Source organism: Malaclemys terrapin, chromosome 6 (genome assembly GCF_027887155.1).
Source record: "Malaclemys terrapin pileata isolate rMalTer1 chromosome 6, rMalTer1.hap1, whole genome shotgun sequence".
In the NCBI taxonomy this organism is placed as follows: domain Eukaryota; kingdom Metazoa; phylum Chordata; order Testudines; family Emydidae; genus Malaclemys; species Malaclemys terrapin.
In genome coordinates, this window is record NC_071510.1 from 121,624,683 (window position 1) to 121,645,724 (window position 21,042).

The 21,042-nt window shown below is 40.7% G+C and overlaps 1 protein-coding gene across 1 annotated transcript in view; it reads right to left on the reverse strand.

The window, feature by feature from the left end:
* Positions 1 to 6,906: 6,906 nt before the first annotated feature.
* The window catches only part of ARK2N (arkadia (RNF111) N-terminal like PKA signaling regulator 2N), a 72,126-nt gene continuing 57,990 nt past the window's right edge, over positions 6,907 to 21,042 (reverse strand). The window contains exons 4-5 of the mRNA XM_054031764.1: positions 19,800 to 19,926; positions 6,907 to 9,852 (exon numbers count right to left, since the gene is read on the reverse strand). Coding sequence (XP_053887739.1) covers positions 9,663 to 9,852; positions 19,800 to 19,926 — 317 coding nt within the window. The 3' untranslated portion in view covers positions 6,907 to 9,662. The remainder of the gene's footprint in view (positions 9,853 to 19,799; positions 19,927 to 21,042) is intronic.

A 21,042-nucleotide genomic window follows, 5' to 3' on the forward strand; every position in this document is an offset into this window, starting at 1 on the left:
TACGGAGCTAGATGGACTTTTGGTATGACACAATATGGCCATTCTTATGTTCTTAAGTGGGAGCTGAGATCTTTTGAAAATCTGCTCTGAAAAGTCTCCTATGGGTACTGTCCTGACCCCCCACCCCCAGTCAAAATGTTCTCTAATGCCTTGTTTTCACTGGGGAACAAAAATTGTATCTCAGCACTGGTTAGCTGGTAAATCCTAGGCTTCTGCTAGGATTTACCTAGACCAGCTAACAAATGTTAAAATGGCAACTGTTCTTGTCCACATGAGGCTTTTAACACTTGTTAGTTAACCTGTGTTAAAAATATACAGTTTTCCCTCAAGTGGACATGGTCTTATTCTTCATCTTGGGTTTTATGCCATCACTGCATAAAGCACACACTTGAGCACACACTTTTAGATTCCCTTTTCCTTCCTTCACTTTGAAAAAGCTTTCCTGGTGTTTCACTCTGAAAATCTGACCACCTTGTGTCTCCCCAACATTTAATATTCATTCTAGGTTTGGAAAAGCTCACACTAGCAGCCCAAGGCCAACACCTTGCTACACAGAAGAAAGGTGTTAAAAAGATGAGTGATTTGACAAAAAAACCACAGAGAGCTGATTTCTTTTTCTTCTTCGCTTGTTTCATTCAGCTTCATCACATACAGATGACTTCAAATACTACTTTTAATGCTCAGGACCGCCCAGAGGATTCAGGGGGCCTGGGGCAAAGCAATTTCAGGGGCCCCTTCCATAAAAAAAGTTGCAATACTATAGAATACTATATTCTTGTGGGGGCCCCTGCGGGGCCCGGGGGAAATTGCCCCACTTGTCGTCCCCCCCGCCCCCAGGCAGCCCTGTTAATGCTAAGATCCCAGTTTTGCCACCCTAAGTCAGGGTGAACTGCCCCTCACTCTGTGCAGAAGCTCTGTTGATAATGCACAGGCAGGACACAATCAGGAAGCTCCGAGAGGATGCAGCTGTGTCCTGCATCTCCTCATTCAACACTCCAATGATATTTACAGGCACTCCTCCTGTGTACAAAGGCTAGGTCATCCAATCAAAGAACAGAAACCAGAACCTAGCTGAAGCTTGACAAATTCAGACTAGAAATAAGGTGCAATTTTTTTAAATCAGGGAGGGTCATTAATCACTAGAACAACTTACTAAGGCACAAAGTGGATGGTACCATGGTGGTCCATCACTTGTAGTCTTTAAATCAAGACTGGATGTCTTCCTAAATGATATGCTATAGCTCAAAGGGAAGTTATGGGCTTGTTGCAGGAATTACTGGGTGAGTTTCTATGGCTTGCGTTATGCAGGAGTTCAGATTAGATGAGCATAATGGTCCCTTCCAGTTTTACTGTATATGAATCATGTGACTTAAATTACTAATCACACAGCTCAGTATCTAACCCCAAATGCTCAGAAGAGTCCCCAGTATGAACTGTTTGCCCAAACCATAGAATATCAGGGTTGGAAGGGACCTCAGGAGGTCATCTAGTCCAACCCCCTGCTCAAAGCAGGACCAATCCCCACACAGATTTTTGCCCTAGATCCCTAAATGACCCCCTCAAGGATTAGAACTCACAATCCTGGGTTTAGCAGGCCAATGCTCAAACCACTGAGCTATCCCTCCACCCCACCATCTAATCTGAATAATGAACAAATAAGGAAAAAGTCACAATCTGTTCAGGGACAATGCACAACCAGAAGAAAACTCCGCAAAGAAAATAGCTTGTAACGAGTAGTCAGCCAGTTCTCTGCATTGTTAAACAGGGCTCCTCTCTGGCTATTTGTGCAGGTTACAGAACCCGTTAAAGCTGTAAAATGTTGGCAGGCCCAAGGTGTTACTAAGATGTCTGACAATAGAGCACCAGTGTTTAGCTTGTGATTTGTAGCTGGCTGCTCATATCCCATCAAGGAGTATTTTTATTAGGTGTTTTTGTCACACAGACCCCAGGGAGAGTGTTAACAAATGGCCACAAATGGGAAATGTAATCATGTGGAAAAGCAATACAATTATCCTTTCATGAATCCCGGTCGTATCCTGCACATCCACTCGAGCAGGTGAGATGAGCTTAGCGTAAGAACACATCTCATAAAGCTGTGTAATAGCAACACAGTGCTCATCGGGCTCTTAAAAGCATAACTCCAAGCCAAATATCTCTGACACTAATGGTCCCCTTTGGGTTCATATAATAATGAGGCCATCACCAGAGCATAATACAAAGGATAACAGAAACACATCCTGATGGAGAATTTAAAGTGTATACCTGCTGTTACAATGTCAGTTAGTCCTCAGCCTTATCCTGGAGGTTACAATTTGCAGAGCTGTAGGGTTTTCCAAAGGGTTATCATTAGGAGTATTGGGATGAAATTGGGCTATTTAAGGCTATCATTAAAATCTGAAAGATCTTCCAAAGAAAATGGCAGGAAGACTATTGCTTAACTCGTTTAAAACATGGCTGACAACACATCATGAGAGGAACAATGGTTTTGTGATTAGGACGCTGGACTGGGATTCAGGGGATTTGGGTACAAATTTGTGGCTCCACCAAAGACTGCCTGTGTGATCTTGGGCAAGTCACTTCATTTTTCTAGATCTCAGGTCTCCATCTGTCCGTCACGTAAACACTTTGGGGAAGGGACTGTCTCCCTTAGGTGTATGTGCCGTATCTAGCACAAAGGGGCCCTGATATTGAATGGAGCCCTAAAGGCATCTACGGTAATACAAATTATCATCATCCAAACTAGAGGGAAAAGTTCTATGATGTTATCTAGTCCATTTCCCCAAATAGCACACAGAGTAAACCCAGGATTATTCTAGTATTTAAATAAGAGAGAATAAACTTGCAATGGGCAAGGGACATACCAGATGATGTTAGGCCTTTTCCACCTCTTTCAACTAACGGTAACTAACGAAGTCAGAAGGCTTGACATACTTGTTTTAATAAGGTGAAGGCCAAATGAGTGAAAAGCTACATCTGCTGAACAGGAAGAGCTCTAGCTAGGTTTCTACATTACATTCAAGGCCATAGTACTTGAATGCCTACTGGAATACGCGAGCCCCTACACACAACTATAAACTAAGTAGAATCATAGAATATCAGGGTTGGAAGGGACCTCAAGAGGTCATCTAGTCCAACCCCCGGCTCAAAGCAGGACCAACTCCCAACTAAATCATCCCAGCCAGGGCTTTGTCAAGCCGGGCCTTAAAAACCTCCACGGAAGGAGACTCCACCACCTCCCTAGGTAACCCATTCAAGTGCTTCACCACCCTCCTAGTGAAATAGTGTTTCCTAATATCCAACCTGGACCTCCCCCACTGCAACTTGAGACCATTGCTCCTTGGTTTGTCATCTGCCACCACTGAGAACAGCCGAGCTCCATCCTCTTTGGAAGCCCCCTTCAGGTAGTTGAAGGCTGCTATCAAATCCCCCCTCATTCTTCTCTTCTGGAGACTAAACAATCCCAGGTCCCTCAGCCTCTCCTCATAAGTCATGTGCTTCAGACCCCTAATCATTTTTGTTACCCTCCGCTGGACTCTTTCCAATTTTTCCACATCTTTCCTGTAGTGTGGGGCCCAAAACTGGACACAGTATTCCAGATGAGGCCTCACCAATGTCGAATAAAGGAACGATCACGTTCCTCGATCTGCTGGCAGATCTGGAAACAGATGCTGTAATTTTCTGCATCTTCACTTGAGGATTATGGTTTGAAAAGAGAAAAGTGGGACTTCAGCCGGGCTATGTGAGATTGGTGGCTGGGAGGATGAGGGAGTCTTGGGGAGAAAGCAGGGGGTTTGAACTGCCATGTATAATAAGCACCATTTTCCAACAGGCACCATCTATATATATCTATATATATACACACACACACATACATATATACATGCCTCAGTTTTAAACAGGGCTGATGCTTTTTTCATCATTCAGCAGCAATGTTAGCTCTTGAATGTGTGTTTTTAATTTATTGTCTCAGACATACCGTGCTCATGAGAGATATCCATCAGACAGCCCTGCAAATGGAACTCCTTTATTTAGCTACAGAAGAGATACTGCCGGCTTCCTTACGTTGCCTCTCCCCTCTCCAAAACATGCCTCAATCCTGAGCTGGAGGGACTCACCGCAAAGAATGAGAAGATAATTTCATACCAAGAAAGGTGCCAGTTGTGCTGCAGATACTTATCAGTTAGAAACTAGACAGACACTGTAACTCCCTTCACATTGGCCATCCAACAACCAGCAAAATGACTTTCAGTTACTACCACCTTAGTGGGATTCAAACAAGAATCCTAGGTAATAGGCTCCATACCCAATTACCTTTCCCTAACCACTGAACACACAAGAAATACCTTTAAATAAAATCTTTCGGCAGTATGACACAATAAAGGTCCTGGGAGGGCAGCAGTTTTAACGTGATGGAAAGGACAGGACCTTCAGTAGGTTAGGAACGTGTAGTAACTCCCTGATGGATGGATGGCACGTTGTGATTCTCCCTTTCTTAGTGTTCTGCAGAACTTTGCTTTCTAAACAGTCAGTCTAATCAGGGCTTCCCACTGGAAGCAACAGCAGATCAAACACTTAAGATTTTTCATCAGGAACTTGGAAAAAACAACATGTGCTCTAGTTCTTTTGCCCTTTCATCTCTGGCATGGTTTCTCACTTGACTCTTGCCAATTTCTCACATGCTATCCCTAAATCGGCAAATCAAGGCAGTAACACGGGAGGTTTATCGGGGGTTAAATGAGTTCATTGGGTTTACCACTTCCCATTTCACCCCTTTTGCCTCCTTAGAATTACCCTTTGAAAAATGCCATCCCCCCATCAGCAGCTGGCAGCCAATTTTAATTTTAAGCTGAATTGTAAATACAGCTGAATAACCATCTCCAAGAGAATGCAGGCAGGGTGTGCGGGGGTGTTTTCTACACGCCAGTGTTCTCATCGAGTCTGTACAGAACACACCCATCTGCTCAGGAACACTTGTGAATTTTGCTCAGCCCTGGTATCAAGAAAGACTCAGGGCTCTGAACTCCTGGACTTTGCCATCTGATTTCAATATTAGGTGGAGACTATTCTTCTTTTTACCTGTTCCAGACCACTTTAAATGCAGGACCTGTTGGTGGTAACCCAGTCTTTGGTGGAGTGCTGCTCTTTTCCCAATGTAAACTGTAGTCGTAATTCACTGATGCTCTGGGAAACAAAGTGATAGCAATTGTCATTCAGACTATGACACTAAGAAGGCGGGAGGGAGGGGAACAGCATTTCACCAAAGGACACAGAGGTATTTACAAATGCTACTGTGAAAATAGACCACCTTTCAATCCATTTACTTTCAATTCCCATTTCATAGCAGATGGAACAGCTTTTCAGCCAAGAAATTAATTTGCAACCAGAAGATCCGGGGAGCGAGGGGAGGGGGAGGAGTGGGGGCTGGGAGGGGAAGTGAGGAAGGGAAGGAAAATCAGGACTGATCTATTAGCTCTTGTGTTGTCCCAGGAATCATGATTTTCATAAAGCAATACGAAGTGGATCAGCTTGAGCCAGGAGAAAGAGGTAGGTGACTGGGGTGGAACTTCAGATGCTGTATATTTCAGTTTATGAAGGCTTTGTTTATGGTACCTTCTGGGTGTGAAGAAAGCAGATTTTAAAAATATAAATGATAAAAAATCGTTAGAAACATATCCAGCCTATTACTGAAATCTTTCAAAATAAGCATCAATATCAAATCAGGAGCTGAATGACTGGCAGGTGCACCAGTTGTCCTCTCTAGCTTTGCATCAAACTCTAAAGTGTCAACCTCTCTTCTGATGCCCGATGTGAAATTAGTTGGAGTCCTGTACCGGTGTCCACTACACGTCACCACCACCACAATTTGTAATTTCAGTACTAAGGCGTGAATGGGTATGAAGAGTGAACTACCCTCAGCACCTTTCCTGATTTATCTTTGTATTTAGTATATATGGCACTTAGTGTAGTACCAGCTTGCGCCCTCATCTAACAAAAAAACTGATACTAAACAAAACTCTTCCTCTACCCTCTTCTCCTGCAGGAATAGCTTGAAAGGTAGCAGGTTTCTTTTCTTTCCCTTTGCTTCCCTCCTATGCACGAGCAGACTGAAAGGTAATGGGAAAGTTAAGTCAAAGTAAGGAAATTTGCATTTAATTCTGAATGTGGAGAGGCCCATGTCATTCTTATCTTGCAGGAGCAAGTTCCATAGTCTAGACCAGGGATCAGCAACCTTTGGCACGCGGCCCGGCCGGGCTGGTTTGTTTACCTGCCGCGTCCACAGGTTTGGCCAATTGTGGCTCCCATTGGCCTGGAGCGGTGAACCAAGGCCAGTGGGAGCCACGATTAGCCGAACCTGCAGACGTGGCAGGTAAACAAACCGGCCCGGCCCGCCAGGGTACTTACCCTGGTGGGCCGCATGCCAAAAGTTGCCAATCCCTGGTCTAGATCCAACTCCAGGGGAAGTTTTGTCTTCCACATTCAGAAATTCAGAAGTCTCCTCCTATTGGTCAGTTTCATGGTTCCAATAGAACTTGGCTGACATGGGTGGTCACAGAGGAGGAGGTGTGACCCCCCCCAGGTAGCTGGGGTGAATCCTATGGAAGGCTTTGAGTATCAGGACTGAGACTGAATTGGACATGGTATTCTCATCCCTACGGGTGGTCCCTGCCAGTAAGGTTTAAGGCACATGGTAGGAATAGTTTGTAGAAACCTGTCTTGCTGGTATCCCTGGTGTACCTAGGTCCTATCAGTACTATAATCCAAAATTGTTGTGCTGGACCAAGTCTTTGAAATGCTGGATAAAGGAAAGCTTTTGTGGTGAAGAAATAAAATATTTAACATACTAGACATCAAACTGAATGTCAGAAAAGGAAATAGTGCTGAATTCTAAAAGTATATAACCCACTCTCAGAGCTTAAAGGCTTTATTTTGGAGGCACTTCAAATTTCACAGTATTAAATGAAAGTGGAAAAAAACTCCCACACAAGGCAATATTGTTTAAATAATACACTCTATTTTATTTTGTCTTAAAATAGTTTAACCTTTATGCTACAGACTTGTTTCAAAAAACAGAAGGTCTCATCTTGCACCAAAAATATATATATATTTATTTATATATATATATAGATATATAACACTCTTTTATTATTATTTTTTTCCTCCAAAGACCATTAAATACTAGATGGAAAATTAGAACTAAATAATGAGTGTCGAGAAGAACCAAATTTTTACTAGAGTTGCACATTTTAAACATTAAATTCTAAGCAATGATTTGTCTCCACTGCAGAAGATTCCAAGTTCAAACACTAGAACTGCTGAACCATAAAGGGCTTAAGACGGTGCCCACTGAAGTCAATGGAAAGCCTCCGATTGCCTTCAGTGGGCTTTGGGATCAGGCCCCAAGTGCATTGGTTTTTAGCCATACAATGGCTAACATTTCACTTTCCTGTCGAGAAGAGCAAAATTGTCCAGGCGCCTTTTGCTCTCTTAAAAAAAATCCCCCAAAACAAAAGAAGAAATACTTCCTAGCTATCCAGTGATTGTGGTTTTTAGATCACTACCCTTTAAAATTTGTTACAAGAATAAAAGAAATATGTAGTGTTTTAAATAAAAGAAAAGAAAACCAGCATCAGACTAAAATACATGATTTGTTTAAAACAAACACAGTGCACAATTGAAGGAAGTTTGGTTAGGATGCAGTCATTTTTATATATACATGGAAGTCACATCATATACAAACTGAGAAACAGAAAGTCTGTTTGCAATTTTTTAAATGGAAGGACTACAAACGGGTCCCTGTAGCTTTCTTAGAAACTGATCTTTTAAAGACAACTTCATGAAACAGTAAAAAGCAGCCACACTAAATCATCTTTCCCAGTTAACCTACAGCATGGTGCTAATCTGCTAAAATGGTAGATGAGTTATGAAATTAACCAATTAGGGAAAAAAAAGATCAATAGTCACTATTAATATAGTGTACCAATATTACAGGACAGTTCTCTATTGCAATGAGTATGGATTCCATTCACTACACTCCCTCCCACCCCCAAACAAAGACCAATTACTAGAAGCACCAAATACATCTTAGAAGTTATGGTCATGCAACACGCTGATCACCGTTTAATGTTTTAGAATCTTTTAAAACAGAACATAAATCCTTTACCTATTTGATCTTTAAAGTGCAGTCACAACCTTTCCACTTTTTGAAGCAAAGCAAACTGTTTACTATTAACAATACTAGAATCAATTTTTTTTAAACAAATCTGTGCTACCAAAGGCAAAATTCTTGTCCATACAGCAAATTTTTGGAAGCCACCCTGCACTCTTGAAAATTGACAGCAAATCAACCAGATCAGGACTCATGGTGTCCTTTCTATTTGCTGTGTAACCCTAGCTGGTAAAAATTCTGTGTTGGAACTGTAGAAAAATTCCATTAAAAGCATTTTGAATACAAAAGGACACATTTCAATTGCACAGTAGATATTTAAAGTGAACATCCTCTTGTTTTGAAGTTTAGTCTTTGGTTTTTACCTTGAACAGGAGCCAGTGTGAGTGATTAAGGGCTACTTCAATACTTACTATAGGGACTAATGCTTACTAAAGTGTCTTGTCCAATTGCTCTCACTTTAGTAAACACCCAGTTTGGTAGGTAAGTGTTTGCAGGATCAGACCCTAAGAGAGGTTCAAACACAAGGATAGAAAACATGACCTAAGAACAGGCAAATGGGGCAGAACTACTTAAAACCAAAGGATAAGCGTAGGCCCTGATCCTGCAAAGTACTTAAGCACATTCACAGTTTTAAGCATGTGAGTAGCCCCATTGAAGATTGAGAGGCATGGTTAAAAAAAAGCAGGAACCTATAATGCAAGGGATTCAGATCCCTTTAAAATGGGCAGGGAGGTTGGGTCTTTTTATTACTATTTTCTTATGCTTTTGTGCTGATCAGCTGCTATTAAGTCATTGTTATTTGGAAAAAAAATTAACATGCTGTGGCAAATGACAAGTAAAACACCATAGCCAAGAAGACAGAAGACACAGCACTGAACCGAATGTAAACTATAAATTACATAGAAAACAACAAACCTTTAATTAAAAAGTTGTCCAGTGCACATGGTATGGGCCTTTCTATAAAACGACAGTCCTGCTGGTGAAGAAACCAAATCAAATTGGGTTAATACTGTTGGTCCAATTTTCAGAAGGGCTGAGCACTTGTAGTTCCACTGAAATCAATGGAGGGGGGCTCAGCACCTCTCAAGATCAGATCACTGTCTCCAATGCTCACACAGCAAAAACACTAGCTTCTACAAACAAAATCAATTGACTGGTAAATTAAAATCATTTTGATATCAGTGGTGGGAGAGGATGGGAGCGTGTATCCATCTGCACAATTATTCCTTTAGATTAACACACACAATGCATAACTGTAGGTGTCATTTAAATTCAGTGCTATCACGTTTTCATACTAGGAAAAATCCTCCTTTGAGAAGGTAAAATATTTGAAGCGATATTAAAAGGACACTGCATTCTGATGGAAAAGGAAATTCTCCAGGAGTCTGAAGTCCATAATGCTAAGAACAGGGCTTCTGAAGCTGAAGCTAAAACAATGAACTTCCGTGCCATAAAGAGGGGAAGGGATTGGGGGCAAAACCACAGTGACATTGCATTACAGTAGATATTTGCGCCTGGTATCCTCGTCCAAAGTGAGATCAACTACTTCTGGGGGTGAAGACCAATTCTGCTGGGGGGCCACTGCTGTCCATGACTGTGTTTGCCGAGTGCTAATGTACTGCGAGCCTGAGCCATGCTTCCAGGAAGAGACACTCTGAATCACACCTCCCCTAGGATGGGCACACCTGCAACAAAGCAAAGAGCAAAAGCATTAACACTACTGTCAACTCTCCATACAAGATCCTTAGTTGCAATATTTCAAGGTGTTAATTTGCATCTAATTAACACGTCTCTTCAAAATTTGCTCGTGCCTTTTCCATTTGTTGAGTCCATGAAGGCCTGCCAACGTGACGTACTACAGATTTTATACACACACACACACACACACACACACACTGAACAGTAAACCCTTGAACTTGAGCTCACAAAATCACAAACCATGTAGAGCCTAGAATGAAATTTCCCTGCACTCAGTTACTGAAATACAAAGGATCAAATTCTGCCAGTAGAAGTGAGTGAAGCTCCCAGGAAGTCATGCATGCATGGCTCCCAATATTACAGGGAGAATATGCTCCATAACGTGTAACATGTACTGTTCAGATAACTGCATTGTATTGGGGGGGAAATTGGGTATTTTTTCTGCTGGGAATTACAACCGTTAGTCTTTTTAAAGAGGAAATTTTTCAATAGGAGAAACCTTCATGAAGAAAACAGGAAAAAAAAATTATATGAGACCAGATTCCCTTTAACAGAGAAGATGATACGTGCCTTACAGCAATTATAGTAGAAATCTACCTATGTTTTGTACAATTTTTTTTAATTAAGCCATTATACTTTATTTCCTTTGTAGCCCAGTGGGCCAGCATACCTGTATTATATTCACTGCTTTGTATTATATTCTGCTTTATTATATTCAACAGTAATGCAAGGAACCTACAGGCTTGTATCTTGTAAGACATTGGCTTCAGCAGTTAGCATGAGGATTGAGTCCTACAAACTTTGGCACAGATAAACTTAGGTAACTCATAAGTTTTGGGGAACTGGCAGTAGAAAGTAGGGGGGGATTGGGTCTATAATGACATCAGCCAACAATAGAAACATGAACTAACACCAGCTTCTGGAAGGTTTTGGACAGAACATCCGACTGCAAGAGTGCCATGGCAACAAATTGTCCTACCTGATGAGTTAAAATCATAAATATACTAAGCTATAGAACCTAAAGGGAGGAAATACAAATAAGGAAGAGGGGAAAAACTCCTACTGAATATGCATTAGATATGGTAACGTCAGCATAACACCATAAAATTGGCATCCCAGCATGTGGTCAGATGGATGGGGAGAGAGAGATGTAGCCCTTGGGAGCGGTCAGAATGATGGTCACTGGTGAAGATGAGGAAGGTGATGGTGATAAGGAAGATAATGGCTAGCATTTCAGGCTGTTCTGCAAGGGATGGTGTGAGTATGGATGTTCAGATGTACTATCTGTATTATCTTTAATTTACCTTACTGGAGTTAGAGTGTGTGTGACTTTGCTAAGTGTATTAATAGATTATTTATTTGTAAATATAAGAGAGTTCCTATAGTGTGAGTGTTGCACCTGTGCACATCGGGGTTCCCGATTATATAATAATTTTAATAATATGGGGCTTGATCTTGGGACAAGAACCTGTCTAACCTTAAGGTGATAACTGGGTATTCTTATTCATAATCAATAGCATCAGGCTACAGATTGGTGCCCGAACAGGGGCCCCAAGGGCATACAGCTATAATCTCCCTACCTGGCATAGGTAAACTCACCTCTGGTAAAATCTAAATTAAAATCTAGGTAAAACTCTCAGTCACAATTTGGTTCCTGTCAAAAACACTCATTGTACCTCACCAAGGACTTCCTCTTTTCCCCCTCAGCTATTGTTCCTCTTTTCTAGTTCTACTATTTCTGCTTTTCTTAGCAAGAGGGGGGAGGGTATGCCCTCCTAGAGGACAGCAGTAACACACCCCCACATCAAACAGAGGAGCACACGATTTCTTGACCATCACATTCACTTGGCATGCCAGAGGCAGAGGCAATGTAGGACACTCGTGGGTAAGCACTTGTCTCCCACCATTAGATGCCCATGGAAATTGTAGCTGCAAGTGGGTGATGCGGGACATCAGCCTGATTGCACTCCTCACTGGGTAATATTGACTAGTCACTGGGGTTTAGAATCATGCAAGGAGGGGATTCCTTTATACATGTTAAGGGGGCTTGTAAACTGGTTGTAATTTTGAGGTACCTATAAGAGTTACAATGGCAGTTGCATTTAGCCCAATGACCCACACTTTGAGGTGGTGCCAAGAGGACGCAGGGGCTCAGAACTTGTACGGTCCGGGATACCTTATTTTAGTCCCCTCAGCTCTCCCGGGCTGAGCCCAGATCCACCTATCAGCAGCCTCCCCCTTGCTGCTCTGTAGGTCCCGACTGGGTAATTACCTTTCGATCAGCTAAGAGCACATTAGCCATCGAGGGAAGAGAGAGGGAGCAGAACCCCCATCCCCTCCGCTTTTCTTGAGACTTGTTCAAGTAATTGTTGAAACCGGTTAAGGGGTTAATTATTTAAGGAGGGTCGCTTCTACATATGTACAGTGCTAAGTGCTTATTGTGCAGAGTTAGAATGAAGCTAGCTAGTCAGATTTAATTGAGCTTGTTTGAAGTAGGAGTTGGAGGTAAGTGTAGTAGAGTCAGCTCAGAAGTCCGGTTGTGGTTGACCAAAACATAGCATATAAACATATTAAAGATTATGGAGGAGGTTTCATACGAATGCAACATAGGCTAATTTTTCATCACACTAACTTGTGGGTTTGTTCATATGATCATATGTCTAATGTAACATAACTAATGCTTGTCAGTGGGTAATGACTCAAATGGAGAAATGAGAAGCAACAAGACTGTAAGCACAGCTATAAGTATAAATCCAACTTCCACCAAAGCAGAGTGTTAAAATCCCAGGAGACTAAATTAAACAGCAATATAAAGGAATGGTTGAATAAGAAGTATCAAAGGAACAAGGGAAAAACCCTGACTTACCAGAAAGTACCGAAAGCTTAGTCTTAGAGACCTTGTAACTATGCATTTAGCCCATACCCTGTAATCAACCAAGACAACAGGCTCTGTGCCTTTAACTTGTAATTTCTAAGTAACTCTCAGCAGCTAAATCACTTAGGCTTTGACCAGCAACTAACATGTTGCTGAAAGGGGAAGTACTTCTGCACTCTGTGCTTGGGAGGAAAAGGGGAAGCAGGAAAAGAAAATTGCTTCTAACTTGAATTTGGCAGAATATTAAAAAGTAGGGATCCATAAAACATCTTATATATAAATTTTTTTTAAAATATATATCCCATAAATTAAGAGATAAGGTTCAGCATCCTTTAGACATATTAAACATAACCTTGTCTAAATGTGCATGTACAAGGTAAAGCAAACTCTGTTTACTACTCCTCTAACCTGTAAGTGGTGGGGGAAGCAGTGCATAAGAAAGGCCGTACTGGTTCAGATCAAAGGTCCATCTAGCCCAGTTCCCTGTCTTCCAACAGTGGCCAATGCCAGGTGCACCAAAGGGAATGAACAGAACAGGTAATCATCAAGTGATCCATCCTGTCGCCCATTCCCAACTTCTGGCAAACAGAGGCTAGGGACACCATCCCTGTCCATCCTGGCTAATATCCATTGATGGACCTATCCTCTATGAGAAAAAGTATAAAAAGGAGTGAGGTAACACCTTTAGGGAATAGTCATAGTCAAAAGCATTAAGTATTTATACCGTTTTGTTACTTGCGTGTTTGTATTGGGTATATTCCTAAGTTAACTGATCGGATGTGCATTATTATTCCAAAAATAGGTATCAAGTTAGTTGCAATTTCAGACTTATCCAACATGGTAAAGGAAGTCAGCAACATATCTTTCTGCTTCACACATGAACTATTCTTTTAAGGAACTATCAAAGTCTCTCACAAGCGACAGGTAGAAAACTTTGCTACTACAATATAAATCATGCTTATTATTATAGGTCCTAATTCACAAAAATAAAATGTTGAATTTATCCAATTGCAATTTTCCCTTTATATTTCCTAAATAAAGCATGTGTTAATATTTTTCTTTTTCTCCCATTTCTGTTTTAATCTAGGATCTAAAGACTAAAGAAAAGCAATCTCCTGACTAAATCATTAAACTTATTTTATAGACAAACCAAGGTTGTAAACCCAGGACAATTAATACATTTCAACCTTTAGGTTTCCTGGACCTGCTCTGAACAGCAATATTTAATCCATTGGTGGTATGGTTTGTGGTATGTTGGGATTACTTGTTTGGATTAATTTTTATGTTTTGTGTCAAGTGACTGGGTTATGATTTTTCATACTTTTGTTTTTATTGCAACGACAATCTTTTTGCATGCAAAGGTGTAAATAATAAAATTATCATCAGTAAAACATTTTTCTTTGTGGTACCACACTATTTCAGTATTAGAATTAAAATTTAATTACGATGAGTGTGTCCCTATATGACAGTTGGGATGGTTCAATCTTTGCAGAAATCAGTCAAAGATAGGTATGTTTGTCTCAATGAATAATTTAATTTTAACTAATTGATATATACACACACACACACATATATACACACAATTTTGATTTGGAGTTTGTCAGGCAACGTGGCCAGGCTGGCAGAACCCAGATTAAAATTCAGTTCATTGAGCAAACCACCATCCTATTACTGTAGGATTAATAGCTATCTTACAGCTACAATGCAGCAGTCTTGATGTCCCAACAGTTTGTTCAGGGAAGCATCTGGCCAATTACATGCAGACTCGCAAGCTCCAGTGTTTGTACCATGTGAAGGAAGCAAAGAGTGTTTTAATTTTAATAATATGGGGCTTGATCTTGGGACAAGAACCTGTCTAACCTTAAGGTGATAACTGGGAATTCTTATTCATAATCTATAGATCAGGCTACATTATTAACTCAAGACAACCTGCATATATGTGAAAATATGGATACTGTAACTGTCCAAATGTAAGGCACTAATTTAGCAAAACAATTAAGCTTGTAATGATTAAAGTCAATGGGATTTCAGCATGGGCTTGAAGTTAAGCGCATGCTTGAGTGCTTTGTTAAACTGAGGCATAAATATGTTACCTTACAACATACTTCTAATTGTTATACTGCATTACTGACAGACAGCAATAGAAGTACCTGGTAATATTTAGGAAGAAACAAAACAAAGCAAAGCAAAAATATACAGATGTATTTTGCTACAAAATGGAGTGGTAAAAAAGTTTTTACTGGCACTGATTTAGGATTGTCGCATCTCTTGCCACTGATAACCTTCTTAAAATAAGCGCTAGTAAATCTTTCAAACCACTTCCTGTGTTCCAAATTTATATTTTTAAATTCTGTATGATGAAAGATAGATGAATTTTCCCAGATCTATTCAGGTTACATTCCCTGCATTTCTCTGTGATGGGAGACTGAGATTTTTCTAATTCTATTTGATGAAAATCTTCCTTGTCCAAGCTGATTTTTTTAATGTTTCTTTTACTGCTCTTTAAAAGTACTGCATTCATGTTTCCTATTCTGCCTGCGACCTGCTATTTAACCTTAAATTTAAAGTTCAAGGTGGCTTTTCCATCAGTTTTCTCAAATCTTTTGGAGTTCTATATATCTACTAAAGGTTCGTTATAAGAAGTTCAGAGCTCTAGCTAAATCTAGAATATATATATTTTTTAATAAATGCCTTTAATAATAATAATTAACAAGACAAGACAGTGGCCAAAGCAGAAGTATCTCATGATGCTCGAGTCTGCAAGAACGTAATAGTTACGGTGCATCGTTCCAGTGTAAAATGACAATCTCTTTGGGCTTGTCTATACTGCGTGCTAAATCGGTGCTGCTGCAATTGATGCCAGCGGTGTCAATTTAGTGGGTCTGGTGAAGACGCAATGAGTCAATGGGAGAGGGCTCTCCTGTCAACTTCAGTACTTCACCTCCCTGAGAGGCGGAAGGTAAGTCAACAGGAGAGCATCTCACATTGACACAGCATGGTGTAGACCAGGGGTAGGCAACCAATGGCACTCGTGCCGAAGGTGGCACGCGAGCTGATTTTCACTGGCACTCACACTGCCCGGGTCCTGGCCACCGGTCCGGGGGGCTCTGCATTTTAATTTAATTTTAAATGAAGCTTCTTAAATATTTTAAAAACCTTATTTACTTTACATACAATAGTTTAGTTATATATTATAGACTTGTAGAAAGAGGCCTTCTAAAAACGTTAAAATGTATTACTGGCACGCAAAACCTTACATTAGAGTGAATAAATGAAGATTTGGCACACCACTTCTGAAAGGTTGCTGACCCCTGGTGTAGACACTGTGTTAGGTCGATGCAAGCTACACTGCTCAGGGTGTGTGTGATTTTTTCACACTCCAGAGCAACGTACCTTACATTGACTTAAGCGCCAATGTGGACTGGCCTTTGGGACCTATGCAAAACTAAAGGTAACTTTTCACCCTGAAGATGACAAAAATCTAGCTATAGATTACTACATGGAAATGATTCCTAACAAAAATTCATATCCTTGAACAAATCACACAGCCAACTGCAGAAGGTTCAATCAAACATTAGCTCAGGAAACATGCTTCACAACCTGAGCACAAGGTGAATACATCATGAAATAAAACAAAACCAAAACAGAAAAGGAGAAACAGAGGATTTATTTTTTAAATACATGCATGGTAGGAAATCCATTCAACAAAACTAAACAAAAAACACCACATAGCTACCAAAAGGAATCAGTGCTCTAAGTAAATGCCAAATAGTTTCTAAAGATGAAAAATGTAATCAAATCACTAGAATCTAAACCACCACAAATGAAAGACAAATTCAAGTTTCACAGCCCACATCAATCCAGCAACACTACAGCGTATGGAGCAAAGAAATATAGTGCGAACAACAGAACTGAATCCAATCATACAAACTAAGCATGCAAAAAAAAATACTGATCAAAAACCTAAAACCTTTTCAACATGACAACCCTGCCAGAAGCCCATCAATACTTCATAACTGCAAGCCTAGACCTGCAAGAGAAATAAAATTCTAAATAGGAAACAAATAACCAAAAGGTGCAAGTTTCAACCAGAACTGATGAGAGATGGTCTCCCCAAAGATGGCAAAATAGTTATAAGCACAAAGGAAAACACAGCTGAGGATGACTTAAGAAAAACGTGCTGGAAAAACAACATCCTCTCTCCTTCCTTTCTGAAGTGCAGGAAATACTTCCACATTAGCAAGCCTATGTCCACTAAAACTAACTTTCACTAGCAATTGTGTATTGAATTTAGAAAGGTTTGCATTTTAACTATTACTGAGGCAAACAACTTAGAAAGTTAAAAAAAGAGAAAGGGATGAAACATGAATGTAATTCGTGTTAGCATTTACACAAACTAGTAGTGGAGGACAAATAAATTTAATTTACAATTGAGGAGAAAGGTCTTCTAAATAGTAGATCTGCAGTATATAGAAACCGTGTATTCCAATGGCTCTCAAGTTTTTTTTTTACTGGTGACCCCTTTCACATAGCAAACCTCTGAGTGTGACCTCCCTTATAAATTAAAAACACTTACATATATTTAACACCATTATAAATGCTGGAGGCAAAGCGGGGTTTGGGGCCGAGGTTGACCGCTCACGACCCCCCAGGTAACCACCTCATGACCCCCTGAGCGGTCCCGACCCCCAGTTTAAAAACGCCTGATGTATTCCAAGTGAGATCGTCTTTAAAAGAATTATCAATATTCCATAAGATAAGGCTTAACCTGAACACAAAATGTCATCCGTCTATCTGTTGTCGTCCCCCGAATCCCACAGGGCTAGGTTATGCCTCGGTCCGATGGCGTCAGACCGAGTAAGGCCTCCTGCATGACTACAAAGGCCTGAGATTTTGGGTACTGCATACTTCATACGTCCCTCCTCTCACCAGCACATAAGTGGTGAAGGAGCAAAGAGGGTGAAGAGTAGGTGGAGCCAGGACTCTACCTCCCCACCCCCAACATCAGAGCTATGCATGTTCCAAACGTAGCTTTGTGTGGACAATAACGACTGATTTGTTTTCCCAATTTAGCTTCCCAGAATATAGGAAAGTCTCTATGTGGGCCTCAATCTGTTAATTACTTCCAAAGATTACTGGGTCCAAAGATAGATATGGGAAGGCATTCAAGGAAAGAAATATGTAACGCTTAAAGATTATAAATTAAAACAAGGTGGGACTGCCACCTATTAGGATTTTGGTCCCCAATTCTCATCTCAGGTTGAGCACATGAAATGTGCTGAAATAAAATTACGACTCGTAAAAACATATTGGCTAATTCTTAAGCTATAGTGGGTGTGATAGGCCCCCTGGGGAGCAACCTGGAACTGGGATATCACTGAGCCCTCTGTCTCACCAGCCTGGGCTCCCTGTCACACTGATGCTGTGACAAGCTACAGTCCTCTGCAGGACTTGCACTTACACAGACACTTACACAGGCAGGGACAACCCAGCTGCAGTTACACAAATGCTTCTCCTTGGCCATTCATGAATTAACAATAGAGAGGCTACAACAGTCAGTAACCTCCCCAGCCCAGCTCCACAGCCTAGGACCCCAGAGCTGTACTGTCTTGCCCTGGTCAAAAGCCTGACCAATAAAGAATACCACCCTCCCTCGATGTGGAGAAGACAATGCACCAGTCCCCATTCCTGAGATTCCCCAAGCACTTCAAGCAACACACACTGTTTTAGGTAAAAATATAAAACAAATTTATTAACTACCAAAAGATAGATTTAAGTGATTATAAGTAATAACGTACAGTAGAGTACCATAAGAAATAAAACAAAAATGCAGTCTAAGTTGTCTATACTGGATAGGATTTGAATCTCACCCTGTTAAATTGTACAAACAGTCCACCAAGCTTCCATACACAGGCAGGCTTCCTTCTTTCCCGCCTGGGACCCCCCCTTCCCCAGTTCAGTCTTTGTTCCTCAGGTGTTTCCAGATGTTGTCTTGTAGGGCGAGGGAGGCCTAGTGGTCATGTCACCTTCCCCTTTTATAGCTTCTTCCATGTGGAGGGAACTTTTGTTTCAAGCCAAGCCCCAAAGCACAATTTGTGAAAAAGTACAAGCAATGAGATGAAGTTCAGTATCAGATGATTTAGTCACATGCCCTTGCATGCTTGGATGAGTAATGGCAGCCTATATTACCTATATTTTGGCTGAAGCATTCACAGGAAAGCTTATCAGGTGAGGCCAAACTTTTCCCATGGCCCACTGTCTTCGCTGATGAGCCATTACCTTGGATAGCCCCTTCACAAAGTGCTAGCTAGACTGGATGTAACCAAACTTTCGGGGTGTTACCCAGGAGCAAACACATTTGAAATACAGATGCACAGTCAACTCCAGATACAAAAATGGTACATGCATACAAATAGGATAATCATATTCAGCAACCAAAACTTTTCCATTAACCCCTCACCTGACATTTTGTACAAGATGCATCATAATTATATTATAACCATATCATAATATCACCACTATGGTGACTATGAAGTGCAGTGTCATAGTGAGCATCCTGACATTTATCACATTGACCATGCAAGTATTTAATGGTCAATGTTCTTAAAATGGGAAATTAAATCAAATATCCAAGAAACCATTTCAATACTGAAATGCAGTAAGCGCACATTTTTAAGGGCACTGTGTACATACACGGTGGAAGCCCTTAAAACACCTATTTTTTGTAAGCCTATTAGTGTGTTCAGTTGTACATGGATTAAACATGTGACATCAGTATCATCAATATATTTGATATAGAAAGCACATGCTTAATCTGTGTACATCTGAAAACATGAATAGGCTAAAAAAGATAGGCCACTCTGATATCACAATGATAGGTAGAATATAAGAACCTAAATAAAACAATATATATTTCGCATGTTTGGCACGGGCCATGTCTGAAGAACTGTAACATCAGAAGTCAGTCAGCATTTTCCTTTTTCATTTATTTTGGCTATTTAAGAGTTTGGATAAAATGAAGAATTCAAAATTAAAATATAAAGCAAAAAATATAAGTACCTTGCATGTTCTTGAACTCCCACGATCTCTACTTCACTGTCAGAAGAGGCAATATTAATTTCTTCATTGATCTGTGCATTGCCAGAAGAGGTTCTCTCACTTGCTAGGAAACCTGGATCCAGATGACCTGCATAGAAGAAAAAATGCAAACACAACCTGAGCTTAAATATCTCAGGAAACCAATGCTGAAAGATATTTCCCAAACTAACTACAAATAATCAATGAGTGAGATCACCTATTAGATTATCTCGTGCAACCCCCTCCTACTGCAGGACTGGTTGATCCTGTATGTTGAAGTGATTTGTCCAATCTTGTTTTGAATGACTCAAGTGATAGGGCTGTCGCACAAAAGGTCTTACCCAATTACTGTTATGAGAGCTTTCCAACTCTAGAAATAATTAGATTCTTCACCTGTAGTACTTCAGAAGTGCCTTAAGAGGCAGACTGCTCCTGACCAACCCTGAGGTAAAGCCAAATGAAGGCCAAATTATGCCTTACCCTAGAGAAAAGAAAGTTCCTTCAAGTCAGTTACTAAAGTAGCAAGAGGGAAATTTATAACAATTGTTTTCATTGTACCTTTTCTTAAGATTAAGCCATTTACTCTAAGAACTATTTTTGAATGCAACTTCCAGCACAAGCAATGAATGCATAAAAATCACTAGACAAGGAATTAGCAGTGCCATAGTCATAAGCCCACGCTCACCCATCACTCAGAAAAGGAAACATTACGGTGAATAAATCAAGAGTCACAGGTTAAGCAGAATAAAATCTTCTGTGGTGTTTCAGGTTTATTTTGTAAAAGTCAGGGAAGGGGAAGGAGAAATCGTGCAATCAAAAAACAACACAAACCATCAGTCCCTTCTTCATGCAGCTTAAACCCTTCAACTCCAACATGTACAAAAAGCAACCAATATAAGTAGTGTAGCTCTTCTGTCGGCAGAGTGCTCTCTCCCTAATTCTAGAAAACAAATTTCTCTCTCACATGCAACTAGCCTAGCCCTTCTACAAGCTGACTGCCAGTACCTCATATCAGTGAGGCCCTCTTAGATGGGACTTTGAAACCCCTGCTAGGATTCCATCCCAGGGCCCTATGCCATTGTCTTGCTGGATAGGACTTCCCCTAGGAGGCTGTGGGAGAGGGGTGTGTTATGGCAAAAGGCCCTCTTCCAGAACATGCCAAATGGTCTGTTCACTGTCACAGACTAACAGGCAGTTACAGTATAAATAGTTTTTCTGGTGACTG